We start from the raw sequence: 27,024 nt of genomic DNA, 5'->3' as shown, positions 1-27,024 counted from the left end.
CTCCACAATCAAGTGGCATTTATTCCTGGGTTGCACGAGTAGTTCAGTATTTGCAAATTAATCAGCGTGACACATCACATCAATAAGAGAAAGGATAACCATATGATCATTTCAATAGATGCAGAAAAAACATTTGACAAAGTACAAAATTCATCATGATAAAAACCCTCAACAAAGTGGGTTTGGAGGGAGCATACCTCATGAAAATCCCACAGTGACATCATCCTCAATGGGGAAAAACTGAGGTTCCCCCCCTAAGGTCAGGAACAAGACAGGGATGTCCACTCTCACCACTTTATTCAGCCTAATACTGGAAGTCCTAACCATGGCAATCCGCCAACAAAAAGAAAGGCATACAGATAGGTAAGGAAGAAGTAAAACTTTATTTGTTGATGACCTGATACTGTATGTAGAAAACCTGAAACACTCCACCAACGACCTGCTAGAACTGGTAATGAATTCAGCAGAGTCACAGGATACGCGATGTACAAAAATCTGTTGCATTTCTATACACCAATAATGAAGCAGAAAAAGAAATTAAGAAAACCATCCCATTTACAATTGCACCAAAAATAATAAGATAACCCAGAAATAAACCTAACCAAAGAGGTGAAAGACCTGTGCTCTGAAAACTATAGCATGGGTGAAAGAAATTGAAGAGGACACAAAGAAATGGAAAGACATTCCATGCTCATGGATTGGAAGAACAAACATCGTTAAAATGTCAGTGCTACCTAGACCAATCTACACATTTAATGCAATCCCTATCAAAATACCAACAGCATTTTTCACAGAACTAGAACAAACAATCCTAAAATTTGTATGGAACCACAAAAGACCTCAAATAGCCAAAGCAATCTTGAAAAAAAAAACTGAAGCTGGAAACATCCTGATTCCAGACCTTAAGTTATTTTACAAAGCTACAGACATCCAAACAGTACATTACTGACACAAAAATAGACACATAGATCGAACAGAATAGAAAATCCAGAAATAAATCCATGATTATACAGTCAGTTAATCTTCGACAAAGCAGTAAAGAAAAATGGGAAAAAGACAGTCTCCTCAATAAGCAGTGTTGGGAAAACTGGTCAGCAACATGGAAAAGAATGAAACTGGGCCACTTTCTTACACCGTACACAAAAATAAATTCAAAATGGATGAAAGACCTAAATGTGAGACCCGAAACCATAAACATCCTAGAAGAGCGCACAGGCAGTGACTCAGACATTGGCCATAGCAACTTTTTTCTAGATAGGTCCCCTGAGGCAAGGGAGACAAAAGCAAAAATGAACTATTGGGACTACATCAAAATAAAAAGCTTCTGTACAGCGAAGGAAACAGTCCACAAAACTAAAAGGCAACCTACAGAATGGAAGAAGGTATTTGCAAATCCATATCTGATAAAGGGTTATATATCCAAAATATATATAGAACTTCTAAAACTCAACACTCCAAAAGTACATAGTCCAATTAAAAAATGGACGGGGCGCCTGGGTGGCATAGTCAGTTGAATGTCTGACTCTTGATCTCAGCCCTGTGTTAGGCTCCATGCTGGGCATGGAGCTTACTTTAAAAAACAAACAAACAAAAAAACAGGGCAGAAGATACGTACATTTCTCCAAAGAAGACATCCACATGGCCCACAGACACATGAAAAGACGCTCAGCATCACTATCAGGGAAATGCAAATCAACACCACCATGAGCTATCACCCCACACCTGTCAGAATGGCTACAATCAAAAACAAGAACCAACAGGTATTGGCAAGGATGTGGAGAAAAAGGAACCCTTGTGCACTGTTGGTGGGAATGCAAACTGGTGCAGCCGTTATGGAAAACAGTATGGAGGTTCCTCAAAAAGTTAAAAGTAGACCCTATGATCCAGCAATCGCACTACCAGGTATTTACCCAAACAACATAAAAACACTAATTCAAAGGAATGAATACACCCCAATGTTTATAGCAGTATTATCTACAATAGCCAAATCATGGAAACAACCGAAGTGTCCATCAACTGATGAATGGATATATATCTTTATCCATATATACGTATGGATATGTGTGTGTGTGTATTTATGTGTGTATATATATAAAGGAATATATACTATAATGGAATATTATTCAGCCATAAAAAAGAATGAAATCTTGCCATTTGCAAGACATGGATGGACCTAGAGAATATTATGCTAAGTGAAATAAGTCAGAGAAAGATAAATACCATATGATTTCACTCATATGTAGAATTTAAGACAACAAAACAAATGAGCACAGGGGGAAACAGAGACAAATCAAGAACCAGACTCTTAACTATGGGGAACACACTGATGGTCACCAGAGGGGAGGTGGGTGGGGGAGTGAGTGAAATAGGTGATGGGCATTAAGGAGGGCACTTGTGATAAGCACTGGTGATTAACATAAAAACTTAAAAAAAATCAAAAGAGGATATATACAGTCAGATTTCCAAGGTGTCTAGACAGCAGAATTTGGCCCTTTGTACTACAAACTTTGACCTTTTGATGGAAATCTTTCCAAAATATATTCAGACATTCTTGAATAAATGGATCATAATCGAGCCTTCAGGTGTATCAGTAAGTCCAGAGCTGGTGTGTGACTTGGGGTTGAAGGGCCTGTCACCCACTTTACAAAGCCTGGTGCTCCTGTAGTATCCTGTGCCCGCCTTGTACCCTTCCCCCCTCCCCGCCCCGTCCTGGCTCTGTGTGCACGTCTCTGTTAGCTTTGCCGCACAGTGTACTGGGTGAGGACAGTCCTTGTCACACAGTATTCATAATCAGTGTGGAAGTGTTTTCAGTCCCTGTGATTTTGCTGAAAATCAGTTCACGAAGTTAGCTGATGTCTTAAATGCTAATACGGGTTACAATTTGCCTGTTTTATATCAGTAAGTCATATTAAAATTGGGGGATTTAAAAAAACTATGTATCATCCTCAGAATATTTAATATAGAACTAAAGTATAAATTTATTTATTTAAGATTTTACTTATCCATTTGAGCGAGAGGGAGTGAGAGAGCATAAACGGAGGAGGCAGAAGCAGACTCCTCCCTGAGCAGGGAGCCCGACGCGGGGACTCGATCCCAGGACTCCGGGACCATGACCTGAGCCGAAGGCAGACGCTTAACTGACAGAGCCACCCAGGCGCCCCAAATATATTTATTTTCTGAGACAGCTTTTCATGCTGGGCTGTACATCATTTCTTATCCAAAATGCACTTCCTGGAATTCAAAAGGATCTGTTAAATCTTTAAAAACACCAAGTTTGAAAATCTTTCAGTCCAACTTCAGGTGCCACAGGCCGTGCCGCTCTTGTGTCTTGCAGGTGGCTGTCCTTGCCGTCGCAGGCCGAGCAGGCGGTGATGTCCCTGTCCAGCTCGGCCTGCCCACTCCTGCTCACCATCAGAGACCGCTCCCTTCAGCTGGAGCAGCAGCTCTGCTTTTCCTTGTTTAAAATTTTCTGGCAAATGCTTGTGGAGAAGCTGGACGTATACATCTACCAAGAAGTAAGTAAGAGCAGACCGCGTGGGAGGGCCGTGAGGCCCACGGCGACCGCTACACGAACTGCTCTTTGTTTCAGATCATTCTCGCTAATCACTTCAATGAAGGAGGAGCGGCTCAGCTGCAGTTTGATATGACCCGGAATCTCTTCCCCTTGTTCTCCCACTATTGCAAGAGACCGGAAAATTATTTTAAACAGTAAGCTCAATATTTAACAGTGAGTGCTAATGGATCAAGTGTTCAGAGGAGGTGGATTCCTTTTTTTTTTTTTCCTAACTCTCGGATTCCAGTGATGTTTGGTGGGATAAATAGAGCATCAGTTGAAATTTTAAAACATGCACTGTGTACCCAGATAATCTGTGATTCATGACCCCCCAAATTTATCAGAACTGGATCTAAATTATGTGTTGGGCTTTTTGCTTCTTGCATTTGGTTTAATGCTATTTGCCTGTTACTGGAGAGAGAAAATGCAAACGAGTGCAATTCTGCCATATTCAAGTGAAAGAAATTAAAAATATGCTTAGTACCTAAAGTAGGCCAGGCCTGAAGATTTGTTTTCTTAACTATTTAGTATTAAATTTGGTTCTAAGCATAACTATAAGTGTATGTAAGATAAAGTCTTAGAGGAGTATTTTTAGAAATTATTGATTTAAAATTTAAATTATTGGGGGGGAATTTGAGATTATAAAGTATTCCTTTTAAAGTTATTATAAAATGAAAGATTTATTTTTGCTTATTTTAGTAAGTTACCTGAATTTTTTGTTTCTCTTTCCATATTCTAATCTAGCTAAGGTCTTAGCTACATTTAATAGGCTGTTATGTTAGTATCACCATTATATTTTGGGAAGTAATAGATATACGTTGAAAACAATGGTCCTATTACACTATAGTAACCTAATGAAATATAAACACTGTACAAATACATAGTCCTAATGTGTTAAAAGAGCCAAATAAGAAATCCATACATACTTTTCATAGAGGGCATTTGGACTAGCAGTGCAGGGAGGCTGTTTAGTTTCTGAAAATGAAAATATTATGGAATAGTGTGGATGATACAGATAATGGATATCTCATTTCCCTTCTGCCTTTTTTTTTTTTTCCAACAGTGTGAAAGAAGCCTGTATTGTTCTGAACCTGAACATTGGTTCTGCCCTACTTCTGAAAGATGTGCTGCAGACCGCTGCAGGGCGACCTTCCGCCACGGCGGCACTAAATGAAGTTGGAATTTACAAACTGGCTCAACAAGATGTTGAAATTCTACTTAATCTGAGGACAAACTGGCCTAACACTGGAAAGTAATGCATCCTTTTTTGTTTTCGAGTTTTTGTTTTTGTTTTTAACAAAGAGGAAGCCAGCTGGATTTCAAGTTATATGATGACGTTCTGAATTAATGAAACTGGACAACTGAAAACTTTATAGAATCATTTATTATCTTGGACTTATGGTGTTATTAAAATGCTGACCATATTTCCTCAGTCCTCTTGTTCCTAAGAAAACAAAAACAGAAAACTCAGAAGCCAGGAAAACTCAGAGTAATTCCATTTACAAATAGAAATGCTAAGTATGTCTGTTGAATAGGATACAAGAGCAGAGATAATAAATCACAATGAATTTTCAATTTCCTTTGCTAATTAAGGGAGACTATTGTAGATAATCAAACACAGCAAATAAATTTTTAAAAAATCAATTTAGAATGCATGTTTATAATTGAAGTTCCTGTATTTGGTTTGGAAATTCACGGTATTTCCTGTAAGAAAACATATGAGATGGTGACTAAAACAGAATTGCTCTCATTTTCCACAAATGTCCTTACATTTAAAATCCTTCCTATGGGCGCCTAGGTGGCTCAGTCGGATGAGCGTTGGACTCTTGGTTTCAGCTTAGGTCACGATCTCAGGGTTGAGAGATCCAGCCCCGTGCATTGGGCTCCACGCTCAGTGGGGAGTCTGCTCTCGCTCTCCCTCTCGCTCTGCTGCCCTACCCCCGCGCGCTCACTGTCTCTCATAAATAAATAAATCTTTAAAAATAAATAAATAAATAAAATCCTTCCTAGCTCCATTCCCTATGACAGTGGGCAGCCTTTTCTTTTGGATGAAACGTTTCAGGCCAGAGCACTGTGTTTCAGTCTTTCCCCTGGGGTAAGGATGGGAACTAAACAGTTTTTATTTAATATTTATGTAAGTGATAATGAGATGGGAATCTTTAGCTTTTTTTCCCCCTCCGACATTTCCTTGCCTCTAGACTCTGTTACATAATGATTTCTTGATTAATAAATCCTCAGAGAACAAAATATTTAAAGGAATTGAGTTACATTGTTAGAAGCCTTCTACAACTATTAAATTTCATTCCTTTTTTTTTATTCTGACTTAGCATTTAGTTAGTACTTTTCAAGCTATAATGCCTCAAATCGAAAATTGTCAGGCTGGCATGCAACCTATACTGGTTTTTTTTTTTTGTTTTTTTTGAAGTAAGCTCTATGCCCAACATGGGGCTTGAACTCACGACCCCAAGATCAAGAGTCACATGCTCTACTGACTGAGCCAGCCAGGGACCCACAACCTATACTATCGATAAACATGTAGTTGGTGATAAATAACTTTAAGGAAATACTCCGAGAGAACCTTTACTGCTCCATATCTTTTTTTTTTTTTTTTAAGATTTTATTTATTTATTTGACAGAGATAGAGACAGCCAGCGAGAGAGGGAACACAAGCAGGGGGAGTGGAAGAGGAAGAAGCAGACTCACAGCGGAGGAGCCTGATGTGGGGCTCGATCCCATAACGCCGGGGTCACGCCCTGAGCCGAAGGCAGACGCTAAACTGCTGTGCCACCCAGGCGCCCCTATTGCTCCATATCTTATAGAGAGATTTTCCAACTAGTGTATTGGGCTCAAAGCTTTTCTGTTAGTTCTAGCAGACTGGGGCTTCTCTCCCTCATTCTTTGAGAACTGCTGGGCTTTCCCACTGAGAAAAGAATGAAGCTGCCCCCAAACTTCCTAATTCCAGACTTGACTGTCACTCCTTGCTTTCTAGACAGCTGAAAGTTTCAAGGGAATGAAATGTTTCTGTCAAAAGGTAGGTATTCATTGTACTTCAAAGTCATGTCATGTCATTTAAATATCAGCCATGTAAAAATAAACTTACACTTCAGCTCTGAATTTTTCCAAAGTTATTGCATGTCCATCGTCTTTTAAAACTTCATCTTCATTCAACAGACCCAGGGTTTTTAGACCTGTAAAATCAATGAGAAGAAAGGAAAATTTACAAGTGAGCATTATTTTCAACTAGGGAAAGTTCAGGAGTGAGCACAAACTATTACTTCAGTGGGTAGATGGTACTGACCTTCTTTGTACTGCACAAACGATATGGTGCCTTTATTTGAAGTGTCCATCATCTCAAACATAGACACAATGTTAGAGTGATCCATAAAGAAAGGGAAAGCCACGCCCGTTATCTTGGCAATTCTCAGTCGTTCCAATACAGATATTAAATACTCTCTTGGTTTTTCTGTAAAAGAATAGTTCCAATTCTTCCTGATATAAAATTAAGATATATCACAAATGGAAATAGTCATTTAACAATTATTAAATAACCAAGTTCAAGGTACTGTACTAGGCACTGGGGTCATAGACCTTGCTTACAAGAAAAACAAGACATTAGACAATTAATTACATATATAAAGTGCTCTATCCAAGATATGGGACCTGGGCATTTTTTGAAAAGCTCCTCAGGTGGTTCTAATTTGCAGACGAGTGTCAAAAACCAAAAAAAAAAAAAAAAAAGGTACAGCGTGATGCATGGAAGAAGGCAGCCAGCTAAAAGAAGGGATAAATGTAAATAAAAACAGACTCTTAGATTAATATAGTCTTCCAGTTAGGAAGCATGAAATGTTCACTTCTAACATAAAAGCAGTATTTTGGATAAGTAAGTTATCTTTCATTTAAGCAACATGAAAGATGAAAAAAGATCCATCTTTCCAGAAATAATGCAGGTCAGTTATGATGAAGCCAAAAGAGGTTAAGATGGAGCAGCTTAGATGATGAGTGCCACTCACTACACACACACACACACACACACACACACACACACACACACACACACAGTCTGCCGTCAGCTCAGGTCATGATCCCAGGGTCCTGGGACTGAGTCCCGCGTAGGGCTCCTTGCTCAGTGGGGAGTCTGCTTGTCCATCTGCCTGCCTGCTGCTCCCCCTGTTCGTGCTCTCTGTCAAATAAATAAAATATTTTTAAAAAAGACTTTTTGGGGCGCCTGGATGGCTCAGTCGGTTAAGCGTCTGACTCGTAATTTCAGCTCAGGTCATGATCTCAGGGTCGTGAGTTCAAGCCCCACGTCGGGCTCAGCACTCAGCACCAAGTCTGCTTGTCCCTCTCCCTCAGCTCCTACTCCTGCTCTCCCTCTCTCATAAATAAATAAAATCTTTAAAAAAAAAAAAGACTTTTTCTTGAGAATTTCATAAATATAAAAAAGTAAGAAAGTGTAATGAACCCATCAACCAACTTTAACTGTTTATATTTGTGGCCAGTCTCATTTCACCATCATCTCATCCGGGTCCCCTCTTCCTGTATTATTTTGAAGTAAATTGCAGCAATAATATTTCATTAATAAATATTTGAACATGTATCTAAAAGATAAGGATTTCTTTTGAGATATAACTGACATGTAGCATAAGTTTACATAACATGTTGATTCGATACATGTGTATTTTGCATAATGACTGTCACTGTAGTATTAGCTAACACCTTTATTACATCACATAATTATTTCTTTTTTGGGGCAGGAATAATTAAGATCTATTCTCTCAGCAAGTTTGATGTTTCTCATACAGTATTACTGTCTGTAAGCACTATGCCGTGCATTCAGTTTCCAAGACTCACCTACTAGTTGCAGGTACGTGCCCCCAACAGCAGCTCTCCTGCTCCCCCGCCACTCCCCATTCTACTCTGTTTTTAACCCAGCATTTTTAGTTTCCCCACATAAGTGACAGCATGCAGTATCTGTCTTGTCTCACTTCGCTCACTTAGCATATCCTCAAAGGGCATCCATGTTGCAAATGGCAGGATTTCCTTCTTTCTTATGGCTGAATAATATTCCGTTGTATAAATATACCACATCTTCATTATGCATTCATCTGTAGACAGGCTATTTCCACCTCTTGGCTGTTGGGAATTATGCAGCAATAAAATGAGAGTGCAGCTCTCTCTTTCAGATCCTGTTTTCACTCCCTTCGGACACACACCCGGAAGCGGAAGCGCTGGAGCGCACAGCAGTTCTGATTTTTTTTTTTTTTTTTTGAGCAACTTCCACACTGTTTTGCACAGTGGCTGCACCAATTCACAGTCCTTCCAGCAGAGCACGAGGGTTCCTTCCTCTCCACATTCTGATTTGTTATCTTTGCCTTTGATACTAGCCATTCTAAGAGATGTGACGCGGTATCTCATTGTGGATGACCAGTGATGTTAGACATCTTTTTACGTACCTGCAGGCCATTGTATATCTTCTTCTGAAAAATGTCTATTTAGTTCCTCTGCCCATTTTTTTAAGGTTATATTATTATTATTATTATTTTAATAATCTCTACACCCAGCGTGGGGCTCAAACTCATGACCCAAGATCAAGAGTCTGGTGCTATCCTGACTGAGCCAGCCAGGCACCCTGCCTTGCCCATTTTTAAGTCAGATATTTTGCTATTGAGTTGTAGGAGTTCTTTATACATTTTAGATCTTAACTGATACATAGTTTGCAAATATTTTCTCCCATTCTATAGGCTGCCTTTTCATTTGGTTGATTCATTCTTTTGTGGTGCAGAAGCTTTCAAGTTTGATGTAGCCCCAGTTTTTTTTTTTTTTTTTTTATCTTGTTGTGTTTTGGTGTCACATCTGAAAAATCATTGCCAAGACCTGTGTCAGGGAGCTTCTTCCCTGTGTTTTCTTCTAGGAGTCTTATGGTATCAGGTTGTCTTACAAATTTAATGAATTGTGAACACTTTTTAAAAATAAAAAAAGAAGGGGCACCTGGGTGGCTCAGTCAGTTAAGCATCTGACTTCAGCTCAGGTCATGATCTCAGGGTCCTGGGATCGAGTCCCATGTTGGGCTCCGTGCTCAGCAGGGAGCCTGCTTCTCCCTCTCCTTCTGCCCCTCCCCCTCCCCCTACTCATGCACATTCTCTCTCTCAAATAAATAAATAAAATCTTTAAAAATAGTAAAGAAAATTTAAAAAGTAAAAGTGAATGTAAACACTTATTCAAATGGCATCCACACATTGTGATTATGTTTTTAGATCTCTCTTGTGCCTTTTTGTACAAATTTTAACAGACGATAGAAACAAATGGGTTACTAAAGGCAATCACATCATGTATGTAGTCTTCTGTCACTTCTCTCTGAACTGCTTATCAAATTCAGAAGGAGAGAAAGGCCAAATTTGAATTTCAATTCACTACTTTTAAAGGATAAAGTAAACAAGGCTAATGGAACTTGGTGTCTTTCTCTGATGAAGGATTTTTACTGTATATCCTTTAGACTACATAAGATGCTATAATGTTTATGTCTGGAGTCTATAATTTATACTCTGCCTGCTTCTTTTTTTCTTTTTTTAAAGATTTTATTTATTTATTTGATACAGAGAGAGATCGCAAGAGAGGGAACACAAGCAGGGAGGGAGGGGCAGAGGGAGAAGCAAGCTCTCTGCTGAGCAGGGAGCCGCACTTGGGGCTGGATTCCAGGACCCTGGGATCATGACCTGAGCTGAAGGCAGACAGTCAGTGACCGAACCACCCAGGCACCCCGCTCTGCCTGCTTCTAAAAATGTTTTTTAAATACTTAAAACAGAAATAATGAAGATATTAACTTTGAAGAAATATTTTTTTAAGTAATCTCTCTACCCAACAGGGGGCTTGAACTTACAACCCCAAGCACAAGAGTTGCATGCACCACTGACTAAGGCAGCCAGCCGCCCCTAAAGATGTAACTTTTTAAAACATGATAGGGGGGCGCCTGGCTGGCTCAGTTGGTTGAGCATCCAACTCTTGAGTATGGCTCACGTCATGATCTCAGCGTCCTGGGATCAAGCCCCCTGTCAGACTCTGCCCTGGACTCAGAGTCTGCTTGAGATTCTCTCTCTCCCTCTGCCCCTCCCCCTGCTCGTGCACTCCCTCCCCCTCAAATAAATAAATAAATCTTTAAAAAAATTACAAAATAAAACATGAAGGGAAGATCCAAATGTTACTAACAACCTGTTATATAAAGCTCAGCTGATAATGACAATCAATGTTTCAAGGAAAACAAAACCTCAAGTTCACATCTCAGTAACAGCAGCTAATAATTACTGAGCCCTCACTATGTGCCTGGTATTCTTCATAACAATCACTTCCCCAAGACCCACAGCTAGTATGAATCGCGGCAATGTGCTCCCTAGAATTTGCAGGCTTTACCACACTCTACTAACTCAAATATGGGAAGCATCTGGAAGCCCCAAACCTAATCAACCTTTATCGTCTCTATTGAGTTTTTCTCCTCCATAACTCTCAAAGATCTCTTATCCTCACTTAACCATTCCCACAGCAGCATCTCTCATCTGGGTTACTATAACTGTCTCCTTTATTAAAGGTCTCCCCTAAGCATTTATATTCCCTCCCTCCATAGCACAGAATTGTCACTGGGAAGTGACACGTTTTCCTACCGAGTGACTTCAGGTTATGTTAGGTTTTGCTGTTAAATGAGTTATGAAAATCTGTTGGTTTTCAGATAGAATTTTGGAGTTGAGGATGTGGGATTGTAGACTTGTTCTCTGAACAGTAGTAATGCAATCAAACTGTCTAGTCTTATTTTCCATAAATCCCTTAAGATTCAAGCTTTTCAAACTGGGATACGTGTCATAATGCCAGAGGCTTCGTAAGACCCAAGGTAAAGATAGCGTTTCTTCCTGAGAATCAATCACACTCTGGTGAGTAATATGAAACTTTTATAATAAGAAATGGAGATATCTACAGAAGAACAAAACTTGTAAATCTTGATGGTAAGAACAGGTGCCTCGAAAGAAACTTGTCAGGCAACATCAGGCTAAGGTCTCAGACACCAAAGTTACAAGTCCCCTCTTCTCTGCCATTAGGAGGATCCGGGCAGGGAACTTGGAGAGGCATTGCCCTGTACCCTGGATGCCAGCCAAACCCTTCCCTAGCTTCTCCTCAGTATTTCTTCACCTTTTCCCTGCCCCTCCCCACCCCCTTTGGAGTTTGTAGAGATGTTTCAAGAAGTTCACATAGTGGGGCGCCTGGGTGGCTCAGTCGGTTATGAGTCTGCCTTCAGGGGCGCCTGGGTGGCACAGCGGTTGAGCGTCTGCCTTCGGCTCAGGGCATGATCCCGGCGTTGTGGGATCAAGCCCTACATCAGGCTCCTCTGCTATGAGCCTGCTGCTTCCTCTCCCACTCCCCCTGCTTGTGTTCCCTCTCTCACTGGCTGACTCTGTCTCTGTCAAATAAATAAATAAAAAATCTTTAAAAAAAAAAAAAAAAAAAGAGTCTGCCTTCAGCTTGGGCCATGATCTCAGGGTCCTGGGATTGAGTCCCTCATCAGGCTCCCTGCTCAGCAGGGAGTCTGCTTCCCCCTTTGCCCCTCCCCCCTGCTTGTGCGAGCTCTCTTTCAAATAAATAACATCTTTAAAAAAAAAAAGTTCACATTGTTACAGGGGGTAACAGCATCTCAGTTTCTTACATTGATAATTATTTAAATTATGAATGTGATGGGATTACATTATTAACCTCGTAACTACTACCAGACTTCCCCTTCCTATCCTCTACTAAGAAAATTTGTCTGTATCTTATATTCTCTTCCCCCACCATGCCTTCTAGAGAATTGTTTTTGCCAGACCAGTCCAAAGCCTTTTATGTTAAAGGAAAAAACAAATCCTCGAGATACTACATTGGTTGACATCATAAAGAGCTCGAGAGAAAAAGGCCAGGAAAGAAGCAGGAAACAGAAAAAAAATCTACAAATTAAAAAAGACCCCAAAGTACCGACAAGTACAGTGAATTAGAAAAAACAGACAAAAACAAAACCAAACCCACTTCGAGGCATATAAACATTTAGAACACCAGGGATAAAATAAAAAGACAATCCTAAAACCTTCCAGGCCAAAAAAAAAAGTCTTCTATTAAACAGGTCAAGAATCTGATGATGTCATGACATCAAACTCTTCAAAGCAACAGTGGCAATTATTAGACAAAGGGGCAATGCCCTCCAAATTCTGAGAGCAATATTTTCTAACCGAGAATTGTATCTACCCTAGTCATCATCATGTTTGAGTGTAGGGTGAGACATTTTCACATACGTAAGTTCTCAAAATATTTACTGCTCGAACAAAGCACACTCTCTCAGGGAGCCACGAGAAGATATGTTCCTTTAGAGGAAGGAGGTGGATAAAGCAAAAAAGAGGGAGACGAAAGCACCGTAAAATGAACAGGCTGGAAGCACAGGAGACGGGTGAAGAGGATTAAGGTCAGAGAGAGGGAAACCCCTGAATGACAGCCATCCAGCGGGGCAGCTGGGCCATCAGTCCAGCCCAGAGCAGGAAGACAGAGAGCTGGGGGATGCATTGGGGGTGGTGATTACAGGATGAATCTCCTTTCCTACTGAGAGGAGATCTCTGCTGGTGACCAAAAGAGGGTATTGATGAATCAGTGCTAATGACACAGAAAATGTAAGTAAACATTTGAAATGTAGTATTAATTTCAGGGAAATCAACAAAGGAAATGCAATCATAGCATGCTACATGGATTAGCTGTGGATATTTGCCTAATAATAACAATAATGTAAATTCTGAATACTGGTCACACCAAAATTGAATTCTAATATTATTGGGAAGGTGGGGATGAGTGGGAACAGGTGTGAGTGCGTGCGTGCTCGAGCACAGGTGCGTGCATTGTGTAAGAGAGCTGAAGTTTCCTCTTACACAGTATAAAGTTAAATCTAAACCTGGGGGATTGGGGGGACCTTAGTAAGTAGCAGTACTAGCCTGTGATTTAGAAATATCAAGGTAAAGAGCTAAAGGAGATGGAAATCATCCTGTAGAGTAGGAATCTGGGACAGGGAGGGAAGTGCTGTTTTTCATTATAAGCCTGGGAGTGCTTTTTGATTTTTAAAACCCATCCGTATACTTTTATAAAAATCAAAATGAAACATCTGTTGGTTGACAGGCATAGTGTTAATTTATATATTAGTCATTTAATCTTCCCCACAAGTCCATAAACTCGCTGTTATCCCCATTTTCCAGAAGAGGACACTGAAGTGCAGGCCCTCGCCCACGCTCCCGGAGTATTAAGGAGGACGTTCCTCGAGCCTCTCGCCCACCCGCCACGAGCCCCCACCTGCGTGAGTCCCGCGCACCCGGCCAGTGGTAGCCACCAAGAGGCCGTTCAAGCAGGACGCGTTTGATTGAGGGCCACGGCGTTCGTTGGCAGAAGGGCTCAAGCACGCGAGAGTGTGCGTGTGGGGGGCGGGGGAGGGGAACGGGCCGACGGCGCGGGCGTGCAGGGACCGCTGTACTGGGAATTTCTGGGAACCGTCTCGGCAGGGAGGCGGGTGGGACCGAAAGCCGAGTGGTAGGCAAGACTCTTACCTGGCCGGAAAAAGAGGAGGGCACTGGTGAGATAGTTCAGCAACTCCATTATCCGATGTTTTTCCAAATAATTTCTGGCTTCCAGCTCCCTGCTGCCGCCTGCCTGCATTGCTCAGCGAGGCGGCGTTGCTAGGCGACCAGGCGGCGTCGGTCGTGGACGTACGGCTCCACCCCCTCCGCCCGGCGCGGTCCTGTGACGCGCCTCCGGTAGAGGGCGACCTGGGCCTGGAGTTCTCCACTTGGCGGCGGAGAGGGAAGCCTGGGGCGGCGTGGGGTGGGGCCTGCGCGGAGGCTGAGAGCGCCCGGTGCAGAGTCCCTTGTGGGCGGATGGTCCGGTTCCCCAGCCCGGCTGAGGGCTGGGCCTGATTGTCTTTTCCTGTTTTTGTCCCTAGCACCTAGCTCAGTACTTGTTGATCCAATGAACGAGACCTCAGGTTCTAATAACACAGGATGCACTAATAACAGAAGGAACTTGTGGGGTTATAGAGCGTACAGTGGAGAGCCCTAAGTACCATCTTTGGTGTGAGCGGCCTGCAGCACAGGCCTGGGCAACGGAGCAGGAAGACAGTCGGTTTTCTCCACGGGATCAAGGGGTCAGGAAGCATGCTGGGATCCTGAGCTCCAACATCTCTGCTGCTTAACGAGGCTGCGTGGAGCTGATGGTATCAGACAGAGACCCTCCGACAACAGTTTTGAGGGAGAGTCACTGAGTCAGATGGGATGCAGGTGCCTAGGAGGGCCGCTCCTCAATCGTCATTGTACCTTCTAAACTAGACTCTAGGCTGGGACTTCTGTCCTTGAGGGCCAGGCTCTGAAGCCTGTGCTCTTACCGCTCAACAGAGAGTTATCCCAGAACAGGCGCTGTGCTCTTACCGCTCAACAGAGAGTTATCCCAGAACAGGCGCTGTGCTCTTACGGCTCAACAGAGAGTTATCCCAGAACAGGCGCTTAAAGGAGAGCAAAGACAAATGGCCAATAAACATACGAAAATGTTCTCAGCCTCTTCAGCAATCCTGTAAACAAATTAAAAGTACAAGAAAATGCCAGTTTACATGTACCAGACGGGTAAAAGTTAGGAAGTTGGACAGTATCAAGGGTTGGCAAGGATACAGTGCAACAAAACAGTGATGATGGGAGCATAAACTGGAATATCCACTTTGGAAAAACGATTTGGAATTATCTTGATAATATAAACATGTTTCTGCACTATGACCCAGAAATTCCACCCCGAGAACAACTCTTGGACAGGTATACCAGGATATAGGTACAAGAGTGTTCACAGCAGCACTGTTGGTAATAGCAAACACTGACAACAGCCCCAAAGTTCATCAAGAATACAGTGGACTGGGGACGCCTGGGTGGCTCAGTTGGTTGGGTGTGATCCCAGGGCCCCCACATCGGGCTCCCTGCTTAGCGGGGAGCCTGCTTCTCCCTCTGCCTGCTTCTCTCTCTATCTCTCTCTGACAAATAAATTAAAAATCTTAAAAAAAAAAAGAATGGATTTAAAAGACCGCGGTATATTACACAATAGAATAATGCATTGTAGCCACTTGCAACAACATGGGTGAATCTCAAAAGCATCTTATTGTCTATTGTCCAGAGAATATATACTGTAGAAATCAATTTATATAAAGGTAAAAAACCTACAGAACTAAACAATATATTGTTTACAGATTATAACATATGTAGGAAATCTATTGAGAAATGCAAGGAAATTATACACAAAATTCAGCATAGTGTTTGCCTTGGAGGGTAGAGGAAAGGGAATAGGATTTTGGAAGATTATTCTGGGGACCTCAGAGGTAATGGTCATATGATTTTTCGTTACCTGAGTTGTGGGTACACAGGTGTCCATGGACCATGATTCTTCATACTTTATATATATTTTACAAATTTTAAAATGTACTCAGCATTTAAGAACAATAAGTTTTAAGCAATTGAAAAATAGAGCATGAAATGAGGAAACAGAAAGTCAATGCCAGGGGACTGAAGCAAGTCTGAAACAGAAGGTAGCCTCGGGCATGCCGGGGACACGAACCGAATCTTCAGAGGTCAGGCCCCCCTTGAGAAGGAGACTTTCTGGCCAGTGGTTGGGCGATGGGCACAGCCTTGAGCAAAGAGGAGGGACAGGGCTCTTTGTCTTCAAAGTCTGGAGGAGGCGCTCCAAGGAGGAGGAGTCATTCTCGGAGATGGTCTGAACATCGTGCGCCCACATTGGCAGCACCGCTTGGCTGTCTAAGAGGGAGACTGTTTCAGGATGATGTAGGAGAGTGCTTGGCTAGCTTTGTAGCCCCCCAATCCTTTGACGAGATCATACGTGGAATCCCCACCCCCACATGCCGAAGAGATGGAAGAGAGCACTGCTCTGGGATTCACACGGAATGACAGGGGCCGTTATCCAGGCCAGCTGTACTTTCCTCACAGAGGTGCGGCCGGCAGCCTGCGGGGTCCTGCTGACAGAATTATCCAGAGCTTGGAGAGCCCTGACGGAACGAAGCCGACAAAGCCCCAGTGCGTTACTCTGGGGCCTGTGGGCCCGAGGGCCAGCTCGGACCCCTGGTTCTTGTTGGGTTCTGGGAAGAACTTGAAACTGCTGATGCGGGCTAGCTCTTACTCTCCAGCGTGTTTTGATCTTGCCTTTGGGGACTTGCTTTATGTTCCCCGATGGAGGTGATGGTGAAGAACAAACAGCGAAGCCTAATGTGTGCGTCCCCCTTGAAATCATGGCCCCCCAAATGCTTGCCCCTTTCAGGGCTGCCTGAAGGTGCGTGATCACTTAGGAAAGTGACTCTGGCTCAGCTCAGCAGAAGCCGGACAATGGTGGAGGGGCTGAATTGGAGAGGGACCCCTTCAGAGGGGATAAAGGTTATGGAAGCAGAAGACAGAGGGGGCTGGTCATGGTGTCTTTTGACTGACTGGCCTAAGGTCCAGGAGAAGCAAAGTCAAAAATGTCAAGGGGCACATGGGTGGTTCAGTTGATTAAGCATCCAGCTCTTGGTTTGGGCTCAGGTCATGATCTCATGGGAGGTGGGATCGAGTCCTGCATGGGGCTCTGTGCTTGGCTGGGAGTTTGCTTGTCTCTCTCCCTCTGCTCCTCCCTGGCTCGTACTCTCTCTCGCTCTCTCTCAAATAAATGAATAAAATCTCTATTTAAAAAATGTCAGGAATGTTCCTGGAGGGAACATTGGAGGGAGAGAAGATTGTGTGGTGGTCCATTGGAGACAGTGATTTCTGCCTGGTGCTCTAAGCTCAAGACATTTGATCTTCTCCGTAGGAACTTCATTTTTTGTTGTTGTTGTTGTTTGAAGATTTTCTTTATTTGACAGAGAGAGACACAGCGAGAGGGAACACAAGCAGGGGGAGTGGGAGAGGGAGAAGCAGGCTTCACGCCGGGCAGGGGGCCCAATGCAGGGCTCGATCCCAGGACCCTGGGATCATGACCTGAGCCGAAGGCAGACGTTTAACGACTGAGCCACCCAGACGCCTCCCTGTAGGAACTTCATTTACTCTCCATGGGTTACTCCATCCCTGAATATGCTCTTTGAACGATGTCACTAGAACCTTGACATCGAAATGCAGCAATCTGATGCCCTGTGACTACGGAGTCAGGCTGACAGGCTGAGGAGAGCACACTGGACCCTGCTGACGTCTTCCTAACTCGCTGAGTGTCTTCTGTTCTGACAAGCCTGGCAACATTCGTGTGCACAGTGCACCCGCTCACAGCACCCCTCAGGCAGCCAAAGCCCCAAATCTGCAATTCCCGGACGTCATGCTCAAGAGAAGTGTCCAGATGCCCCCTAGTGGAGTCAGCTATTCCTTGTTGATGCCATCTCTCTCTCTCTCTTTTTAAAGATGTTACTTCTGAGAGAGAGAGAGAGAGAGAGAGAGAGAGAGGGAGAATTTGGTCATGGTTAAGGGCAGGAGAGGGAGAAGCAGACTGCCCGCTGAGCAGGGAGCCCGATGCAGGGATTCCATCCCAGGACCCTGGGATCATGACGCGAGGTGAAGGCAGACGCTTAACAAACTGAGCCACCCAGGTGCCCCTGTTGTTGTTGTTTTAAACGCATGATTGAGGTATAGTTAACATTTAACAAACCGCACATTTTTAAGGTGTACTCATTGATAAGTTTTGATGTACGTATATATCCATGAAACCATCACTGCAATCAAGACGAGGAACATATCTATTACCCCTAAAAGTTTCCCTGTGTCCCTTTCTAGTTCCTCCCTCTCACCTGTTCTTACCCTGCTCCCCCCATCACGAGGCAACTACTGACCTGCTAGCTATCACTCTAGATTAGTTTACATTTTCTAGAATTTTATATAAATGGAACCATACAGTATGGGTTTTTTTGTTTTTGGTTTTTATTTGTTTTTGGTTTAGCGTCTTTCACTCAATATAATTATTTTTTGAGATTGGCCCATGTTGTTGCAATATTTCATTCCTTGCTAGTGCTAAGATTCCAGGGATGGGGGTACCACAATTTGTTTAACCATTCAGCCATTGATAGACGTTTGGATTGTCTTCAACGGGGAGCTATTACAAACAGAGCTGCTGCGAACACTGGTGTATGGGTCTTTGGGGGACATGTGATTTCATTTCCCTCAGGTGAACAGCTAGGAGTGGACTGCTGGATCATACGGTGAGTGCAGTTTTTTGAGAAACTGCCAAACTGTTTTCCAAGGTGGCTGTACCATTTTACATTCCCAGATGGGCGGGCATTAAAGGCCTCCCAGGCGACCCTGGTGGACGGCCAGGACTCACGCCCTGCCTCACGGCCGCCTGGGAGGCCCCAGCCGACGAAGGTCTGAGAAATGTTGCTCGGGAGTCCCAAGAATATAGTCCCACAGCCCGTCCCCACCCAGGACACGCACCGGCACCTCCTGGGGAGCCGTTAGCAGACCCAGCGTCTGCCCCTTCACCCGCAGGGGCTCTGATGAAAGCGCTCTGCGGACGGGGGGGCGTGGGGGGCGGTCTCAGGCATCACAGCTTTTACCAGCTTCCTGGGTGGTTCTAGAGCACAGTGACTAACTCTCCTTGCTAACTCTCCCGGAACCCCGAGGGAGCAGTTCTGGGAAACTTTTAACGATAAAACTAGGAAAGTCCCAGGTCAGCTTAGCCCTTGGTCACCCTGCTGGGGACCACTAGCATAAGCAGCATGGGCTTTGGCATCGGACTCATCAGCTGCCCGTGCCCCTCGGCTTTGTAGCTCACGGTCAGTGTGTGTGTTTTGGGGGGCACTGTGTAAGAGGGAAGCTGAGCAGCCAGAACAGACCGTGGGATGATTCCCTCTCTGTTTTTTCTCTTTCAACCAGGAGGAAGTCAGAGATGCCTCAGCTAGGAGTTTTTTTGTTTTTTGGTTTTTTTTTTTAAAGATTTTATTTATTTATTCGACAGAGATAGAGACTGCCAGCGAGAGAGGGAACACAAGCAGGGGGAGTGGGAGAGGAAGAAGCAGGCTCCCAGCAGGGAGCCCGACATGGGGCTCGATCTCAGGACCCTGGGATCACGCCCTGAGCCGAAGGCAGACGCTTAACCGCTGTGCCACCCAGGCGCCCCTCAGCTAGGAGTTTTACTTGCTGTTAAAAAGGAGGGAAAAATCATATGAAGCACAATTTTTCCAGGAAAATACAGGTGAGGCAGGGTGGTGTAGTGGTCTCTGCCCCCAGACCGCCTCTTTTTAAAATCCAGTTTTACTATTGACCATTAATAACTATGCAATCTTGGGCAAAAGCACCTAAATTCTCTGCCTCAGTTTCCCCATGGATATAATGGGGATAATTTATCTATCTCACAGGGGGATGTCTTGAGGACCAAATGAGCTCCTTATGTAAAGCTATTAAAAAAATGGTGCCCAGTAGTACTAAGTGCTACGTAGGTGTTTGCTATTATTATCATAACAGTCTTGTTAAAATGAGAAGAAGAGGGGGCGCCTGGGTGGCGCAGTCATTAAGCGTCTGCCTTCGGCTCAGGGCATGATCCTAGCATTCTGGGATTGAGCCCCACATCAGGCTACTACGCTGGGAGCCTGCTTCTCCCTCTCCCACTCCCCCTGCTTGTGTTCCCTCTCTCGCTGGCTGTCTCTATCAAATAAATAAGTAAAATCTTTAAAAAAAAAATGAGAAGAGGAAATCGTGGCTAAACCCAGGAGTCTCCATAGCCTCTGTCCACAGGCTGTCCTACTTGGTTTCCTACTGGAGGACTTTCTGGGGTAACATTTCAGATTTTGTATTGCAGCTTTAAGAAACTATAGACTCGGGGCTCCTGGGTGGCTCAGTTGGTTAAGTGTCTGCCTTCGGCTCAGGTCATGATCCCGGGGTCCTGGGATCGAGCCCCACGCCGGGCACTCTTGCTCGTTCACTCTCCGTCTCTCTCTCAAATAAATAAATAAAATCTTAAAAACCAAAATAGGCAGTAAGTTCCACGTGTCCTTCCTTTGGCTCTTCCCAATGACAATACATCACATAACCATAGAACATCACCATCGAACTAGGAAATCAACACCGGTACAGTACTATTCACTCAGGCATAGACCTCATTTGCATTTCACTAGTTTTTACCTGAACTCTTTTCTTTTTCTGTCCTGTTTCACTTTTTTTTTTTTTTTTTTAATAATCTCTACACCCAACATGGGTCTCAAACTCATGACCCCAAGATGCCTCTACTGACTGAGCCAGCCAGGCAATCCTGTTCTGTTTCATTTTTGAGGACACTTCTGTATTTCAGAATATCATATAAACTGAGCCTCGTTTTATAAACTGAGACTAAATTTAACTTCCATCACACTAACTGGTTCTGTTGAAGCTTGAATTAGGTCCACAAATTGAAGCCCAGAACAAAATTTATGAAAAACATTCTTTGTGCTTCTAAATTATTTGTATGATGGATGACCTCAGATGATTTACTCTTCACACAATTTACCTGGGGGATCAAGGACCCTTTCCCAGAAGGCTTTCTGCTCACAAGCTGTGTGGTCCTCACCAAATTACTTGACTCCATAAACTTCGGTTTTCTCATCTGTGAAATGGGGGCAATGATCTCGCCTACCTCACAGAGTTATTGTGAAGTCTTGACACTCCAGGCAGTTGGCAGATAGTAGGGTGGGATGAAGGGTGTGGTCTCTCCTGGCTGCGGATGGTGGCCCCGGGGGCACACAATCCTGTCTTCCCTAGCTGAAACTGAGAATGCGTTTCCCCAAATAACACGACTGCATCGATGTCAGACTTCAAGCGCATTGTGGATCAATGGGCTTTTGTGGGTTGTCCTGCAACCCAATCACCCTTGATATTACATTTTAATGGAAGAATATATTAGCTTCCAAATGAAGCATTTGGAGCACAGCCCACAGAGTGGGGATGGCTTTTACAAGAAAGCTAGATCATTGCTTTATTATTTTTTGAAACTAAGATACCCACTTTGCCCCAATGCCCTTTTTACACAGAAATAAGTTTAAAAGACAAATAAAAAGCGGTAAAAAAAAAAAAAAATTTGATGGCTTGAATGTTGGTCATTTCTAAGTGACAGCAAAGTTCTCCTCTCTGGTCTCGCTCATGGATTAAATTATTGCCTGTAGTTTAACATGAATTAATATAGTATTACTGGTCATAAGCACATCTGTTGCACTGGTCAAAATCAGGGTGGCCTGGAGCTGACTTGTTCAGGCTCAGAACACTCGGCTGTGCACCTCTCCTCGCTCTCTGTGTTCAGCAAAGTTGGGCTGATGGCTTGAAATGGGTAGGCCATGGTGGGGGGTCTTAACATCACAGAAATCAGCAAGTGCTGCCCCTGTCACCCCCAAAAGCCGGATATTTGATATTTATCTGCACACCATTGACTCCTCCATTTTTTTTTTTTTTTAAGATTTTGTTTTTAGGTAATCTCGACACCCAACATAGGGCTGGAGCCCACAACCCTGAGATCGAGTCTCATGCTGCACTGACTGAGCCGGTCAGGCCCCGATTGCTTCATTTCTGAATTCCGCATTTATTGTACGCCTGTCACTATTTTAGGAACCATGTGGCGTTGAACAAGACAGCTCCTTGGAACTGTAAGGGGGTCCCTAACGGTAAATTCGAAGTCCAAGGAAACATGAAATATACAGGGTTTGAGAGAACGAAGCCCCTGAATGTCAGCGTAACCCGTGTGTATCGCCGACACAAGATGCCCAGTGGGAAAGGCCCCCTGTGAAGGAGGACTGCCTTTAAAGGCAGCCCAGGCATTCCATTTTTAACCAGCTCCAGAAAGTGGAGTCATTGTAATCAATTATATTTGCTCACTTTCAGTTTTTCTCTGGTCCTATTTCCAGACTTTGTAAGCTTCCAAGCCCAGAGCCAAACACTGTAGTCTGTCGAACACACATGAGCGATTACCCCATGGCTCCCATATGTTCCGCCATTACTTAGGCCTCTGATACTGTACTTACTCAAATTTTAAAAATATCAAAGCAACACACGCAAATGGTAACGAATTAAAATTCTACATTTTATGATGAGAAGAGACGAGCTCATGCCTCATCCCAGCCCCCATCCCACCCCAAGCTAACTTTCTCTGCTGAGCCTGGTAACACTAATCCTGAATCTCCATATCCCATTCCGTTTTTCTAGAAAATAACCCTGTGTTTCCAGCTGGGGGGCAGGGAAAGAGCAGTCCCTTGGCTGCACGGGGGAGGTGATGGGGCTCCCAGGGATCCGACAACCTCCAGTGACACTTTCCACCCCCTTCTCCATTTTCAACCCATTGCTGCCCCCTCCCCTCTGTGGCACCTACTGTCCCTGGGGGACTTGGGGGTGAAAATGGGCCTCTCATTAGTATTCTCCTTAAACCACTTCGTAACTTTCTTCTTTCTGCTGACACAATGATCCCTCCAAGTCTGCCATTTACTTCTTGCGTCTGTGTGTAAACTTTTCAACTTCAGAGTGCACAGTGAAATGAACAAATCTTGAGCCTACAACCTGTTAAATATTTCACCAACGATTATATTCATTTAACAAGTTCCCAGGTCAAGATACAGAACACTTCCAGCTCCAGAAACCTCCCTTGTGCCCCGCCAAGGTAAAAGCCAGTCTACAAATCTGTCTGTTGGTATTCAAGGCTTGAATTCACCAAGGTTACTGTGCATGCCAATTCATTAATTAAAATGTTGAACAGCGCTGGGCTCCATGTCGACCTGGCGGGAACATCCTCCACGCTTGAAGGTGAGCGCCCCCGAGGCGCCCTCTCTGCAGACCGTGCTGTGCTCAGCGCTGTGCATCTAGCCCACAGCGGACTTGTCTCAGCTGATTGAGCTGGACAGAGCCAAAAGACCTGCAAAAATCACGAACAAAACCCAAAACACGCATCTGATTTTTTTCCAAAAGAAAAGCTCCTGAATCATGGTTTCCTCCCTGTCCGCTTCACTTCTATGGGGCTCTGCCTTTACCCCATTCTGATAACTTGACAGAATTGTTATCTTATCCCTATCAGCCCCCAACACGGTGTCCAGATTACTCAGGAAAATTGAGAGATGCCTGTGTGTGTGTGTGTGTGTGTGTGTGTGTGTGTGTGTGTGTGTTGGAGGGGTTAGGAATAACTGGCTAGGAAATCAGACAGGGAAGTGAAGGGAGTTGAAACTGAAAATCCTAATACAGGCTGCACAAGCTCCTATTTTTCTAGCAGCTTCCACAGTGCTTGCTCAGGTCTCAGAGGAAGCAAATGCTTTTGTGATGATGATGCTTGCTTTGATTAGAAATTTGCTGAAATATTAGAAGGTGAAAGGGAAACCCAGAAAGTTTCCCAAAATTGCTTAAATTGAGAGAACTTTTCCAGCATGTATGACCTTCGATCAGAGTTGCGTTTGGAAATGTCACGACGAGTGCAACACCTCCCAGCTGCGGGCAAGCTTCCCACAGTAGTTCTGTACCGACTCAGACGTCGGTGGGACTGGTTTTGTTTTTGAGATAGTCAGCTTTTTTGCACTTTCCTCATTTACTTGCCTAGGTGCATGGCTTATGAGGATGTACTGAATAGAAAATACACTTATTGGGGCGCCTGGGTAGCGCAGTCGTTAAGCGTCTGCCTTCCGCTCAGGGCGTGATCCCGGCGTTCCGGGATCGAGTCCCACATTGGGCTCCTCTGCTGGGAGCCTGCTTCTTCCTCTCCCACTCCCCTGCTGTGTTTCCTCTCTCTCTGGCTGTCTCTCTGTCACATAAATAAATAAAGTCTTAAAAAAAAAAAAAGAAAATGCACTTATTAAAATGCATTCCTGGGAACCGGACTAATCCCAAATGGCTCAGAAAGCAAGACATAATCCATCGGGCAAGTTGTTACTGCCTAATGGGAAAAATAAAAAAGGAGACAAATATTTTAGTAAAAGAAATTCCAGAGACCTGAGTAAGCCAACTAGGAGACACACAGTATTTTCTTTTAATTTTTTAAAAAATATTTCATTTATGTATTTGTCAGAGAGAGAGAGAAAGCGTGCACAAGCAGGGGGAGCGTCAGGCAGAGGGAAAGCAGGGTCCCCGCTGAGCAGGGAGCCCAATGCGGGGCTTGATCCCCGGACCCTGGGATCATGATCTGAGCTGAAGGCAGACGGTTAACCGACTAAGTGTTCCAGGTGCCCCGACACACAGAATTTTAAAACACTGTTATGGGAAAGTCTGTAGGTAGAGTTTATTTCTACAGGAAGCAGTGAGATACCATGGGAAGAGCCCTAGCCCGAAAGAACAGGCTTGCCCATCAGCCAGCTGTGTGGTCTTTGTACCTCATTTGACCTCTCTGTGTCTCAGTTCCCTCCCCTGTAGAAGAGGGTCTTTAAGATCACTTCTAGTTTTCACAGTGATTCTGAGCCTGTGACTAGTACTGAAGGAGGCTCCTCAGAGGTCTAGGTTTGGAAAGCACAGAATGTATGGGCTCCTTTCAAAATGAAGTTAAATGTCACCGGGGCCAGTGCAGTGATGGGTGGCCAGTCAGAGACAAAGCTCAGAACAAATGGATATATGAGGTCCTTGGTGCTAGAAGTACCACACTGAGGTTTTGTGACTGCGGATAATCCATTTGCGGATAAAAAAAAAAAAACATTTATTCGCAAGGCGCTTACTACGTGCCAAGTTTCAAATCTGCTTCCCCTGGTTTTCTTTTCTGCACAACAGTGAAAATATTCACTTGGGGGTGAGGCAGAACGATAAGAAATGTGCCTTAGTTTGCCTTGGAGCTCCAATGGCCCCGCTCTGCCCTTCGGGTGCTCAAACCTCCCTCCAAGATCGTCTTCCCCATGCCAGGACCTTGCCTTGATCACGAATCTCAAATGTGCTCTCAACGCTGTGGCAATCGAGTTTCACTGGTAATTGCTTAATTCTTTCTTCACACATTGCACACTTCTCCCAAGCTCCCACACACACCCAAGTTACCCTGTGGTCAGTGAGAAAATGGAAGCCACCAGGTGTGTCTTCCCTGTCTTCCCAACAGCCAGTCTGCACGCTGACTTCTTCCCCATTGCCCTGGACACAGGGCCCCTCTTCCTCCTGGTCCATTCGTTAAACAAGGAGGCTCTGAGACTGCGGGGGCTTTGATGCCCCGCGGCCTATGTAAGACACCCCAAGTCCCTGCTCGCCAATGCCTCACGGTCACGACAGCCAAACACTGAGGACAATCAGTCACAAACAGCCAACGAGGCTTTAAGCTACAGTCCATCCAAGAACTTCCTTGCTTCCACCTTTACTCTGTCAAAGTCTCTTCCCTGTTGGTGGCGCGCTCCCAACCATTCTCTGTTCGGCGCTGCCTGATTCAAATCCATTTTTGCTTTAAATAAACTCTTAGAGTTTTAAAAATATGCCTGTTTTTCTTTTAACACTACAAACACATGTGTTTGGGTTCACCTCCTTCTTGCCTTCTCAAAGCCTTCCCTTCCCTTTTTTTTTTGAGAGAGAGAGTGAGAGAGCGAGCGAGCACAAGTGGAGAGAAGGGCAGAGGGAGAGGGAGAATCTTAAGCAGGCTCCACGCTCAGTGCCGAGCTGGATGGGGGGCTCAGTCTCATAACCCTGACATGAGCCAAAACCAAGAGTCAGACGCTTAACCGCTTAACCCAATGAGCCACCCAGGGGCCCTTCCCTTTTTTTTTTGATCACCCCCTGCTTCTTCAGCTTTTCCCCTCCCCTACTGTCCTAGTCTTACCAGCATATGAATCATAATCTTGTCTTTTCTCCCTTGAAAAACAATAAACAAAAGAAGCAAATCCACTCTCTTGAGCCTTCTAATCTCCTTAAGATTTTCCAACATATATGAATTTCCTTCAAACTGCTTTAGTCTGGCTGTGGTCCCCACCATGCCATCATACCTGCTTTGCTAAGGTCGCTGTAGTGGGTTGAATAGTAACCCCCTGAATGATAGGTCCAAGTCCTAACCCCTGGAACCTGTGAGTGTGCACTTACTTGGAAAAAGATGTAATGAATTAAAGGATTTGGAGGGGAGATCATCCAGGATTTAGGGTGGGCTCTCAGTCCACTGACAGATGTCCTTACAAGAGAAAGGCAGGGGGAAATCTGAGACATGGGAAAGACATGGGGGTTCTAAAGCCATGTGAAGACGGAGGCAGAGATGGGAGGGATGTAACCACAAGCCAAGGAATGCCATGGACCGCTAGCAGTCAGCAGAAACTGAGAGAGACCAAGAAGGATCCTCTTCTAGAGCCTTCAAAGGGAAGGCAGCCCTGCTTGATTTTGGACTTCTGGTCTCCAAAACTCTGAGAGAATAAATTTATGCTGCTTTTAGCCACTACGTCGTAGTAAGTTGTTATGGCCGCCCTAGGAAACTAACAGTGACCCATGACCTCCATGCCGCATAACTCCAAACATGATACCATCCGGATCTTACAGTATCTGACTCAGGTGACTGTTCCTTCCTTGAAC

The 27,024-nt window shown here is 44.2% G+C and overlaps 2 protein-coding genes across 2 annotated transcripts in view; one reads left to right on the top strand and one right to left on the bottom strand.

Moving 5' to 3' along the window:
- Nucleotides 1-5,197, top strand: part of RINT1 (RAD50 interactor 1) — a 30,184-nt gene extending 24,987 nt beyond the window's left edge. Inside the window, exons 13-15 of the mRNA XM_026503842.4 lie at nt 3,335-3,515; nt 3,590-3,708; nt 4,617-5,197. Coding sequence (XP_026359627.1) covers nt 3,335-3,515; nt 3,590-3,708; nt 4,617-4,809 — 493 coding nt within the window. The 3' untranslated portion in view covers nt 4,810-5,197. The remainder of the gene's footprint in view (nt 1-3,334; nt 3,516-3,589; nt 3,709-4,616) is intronic.
- Nucleotides 4,922-14,289, bottom strand: EFCAB10 (EF-hand calcium binding domain 10). Its single transcript, XM_026503866.4, has 4 exons — nt 14,140-14,289; nt 6,852-7,016; nt 6,654-6,741; nt 4,922-4,997 (listed from the first exon to the last, which is right to left on the bottom strand). Exons 1-4 carry the CDS (start codon nt 14,246-14,248, stop codon nt 4,961-4,963), a joined length of 399 nt encoding a protein of 132 aa, XP_026359651.1. The 5' UTR covers nt 14,249-14,289; the 3' UTR covers nt 4,922-4,960.
- Between the last annotated feature and the right edge of the window lie 12,735 nt (nt 14,290-27,024).

This window comes from Ursus arctos, unplaced genomic scaffold (assembly GCF_023065955.2).
Source record: "Ursus arctos isolate Adak ecotype North America unplaced genomic scaffold, UrsArc2.0 scaffold_3, whole genome shotgun sequence".
Classification (NCBI taxonomy): Eukaryota; Metazoa; Chordata; class Mammalia; order Carnivora; family Ursidae; genus Ursus; species Ursus arctos.
Note: the sequence above shows the minus strand (reverse complement) of the source record. Positions and strands in the feature narration are given on the sequence as shown.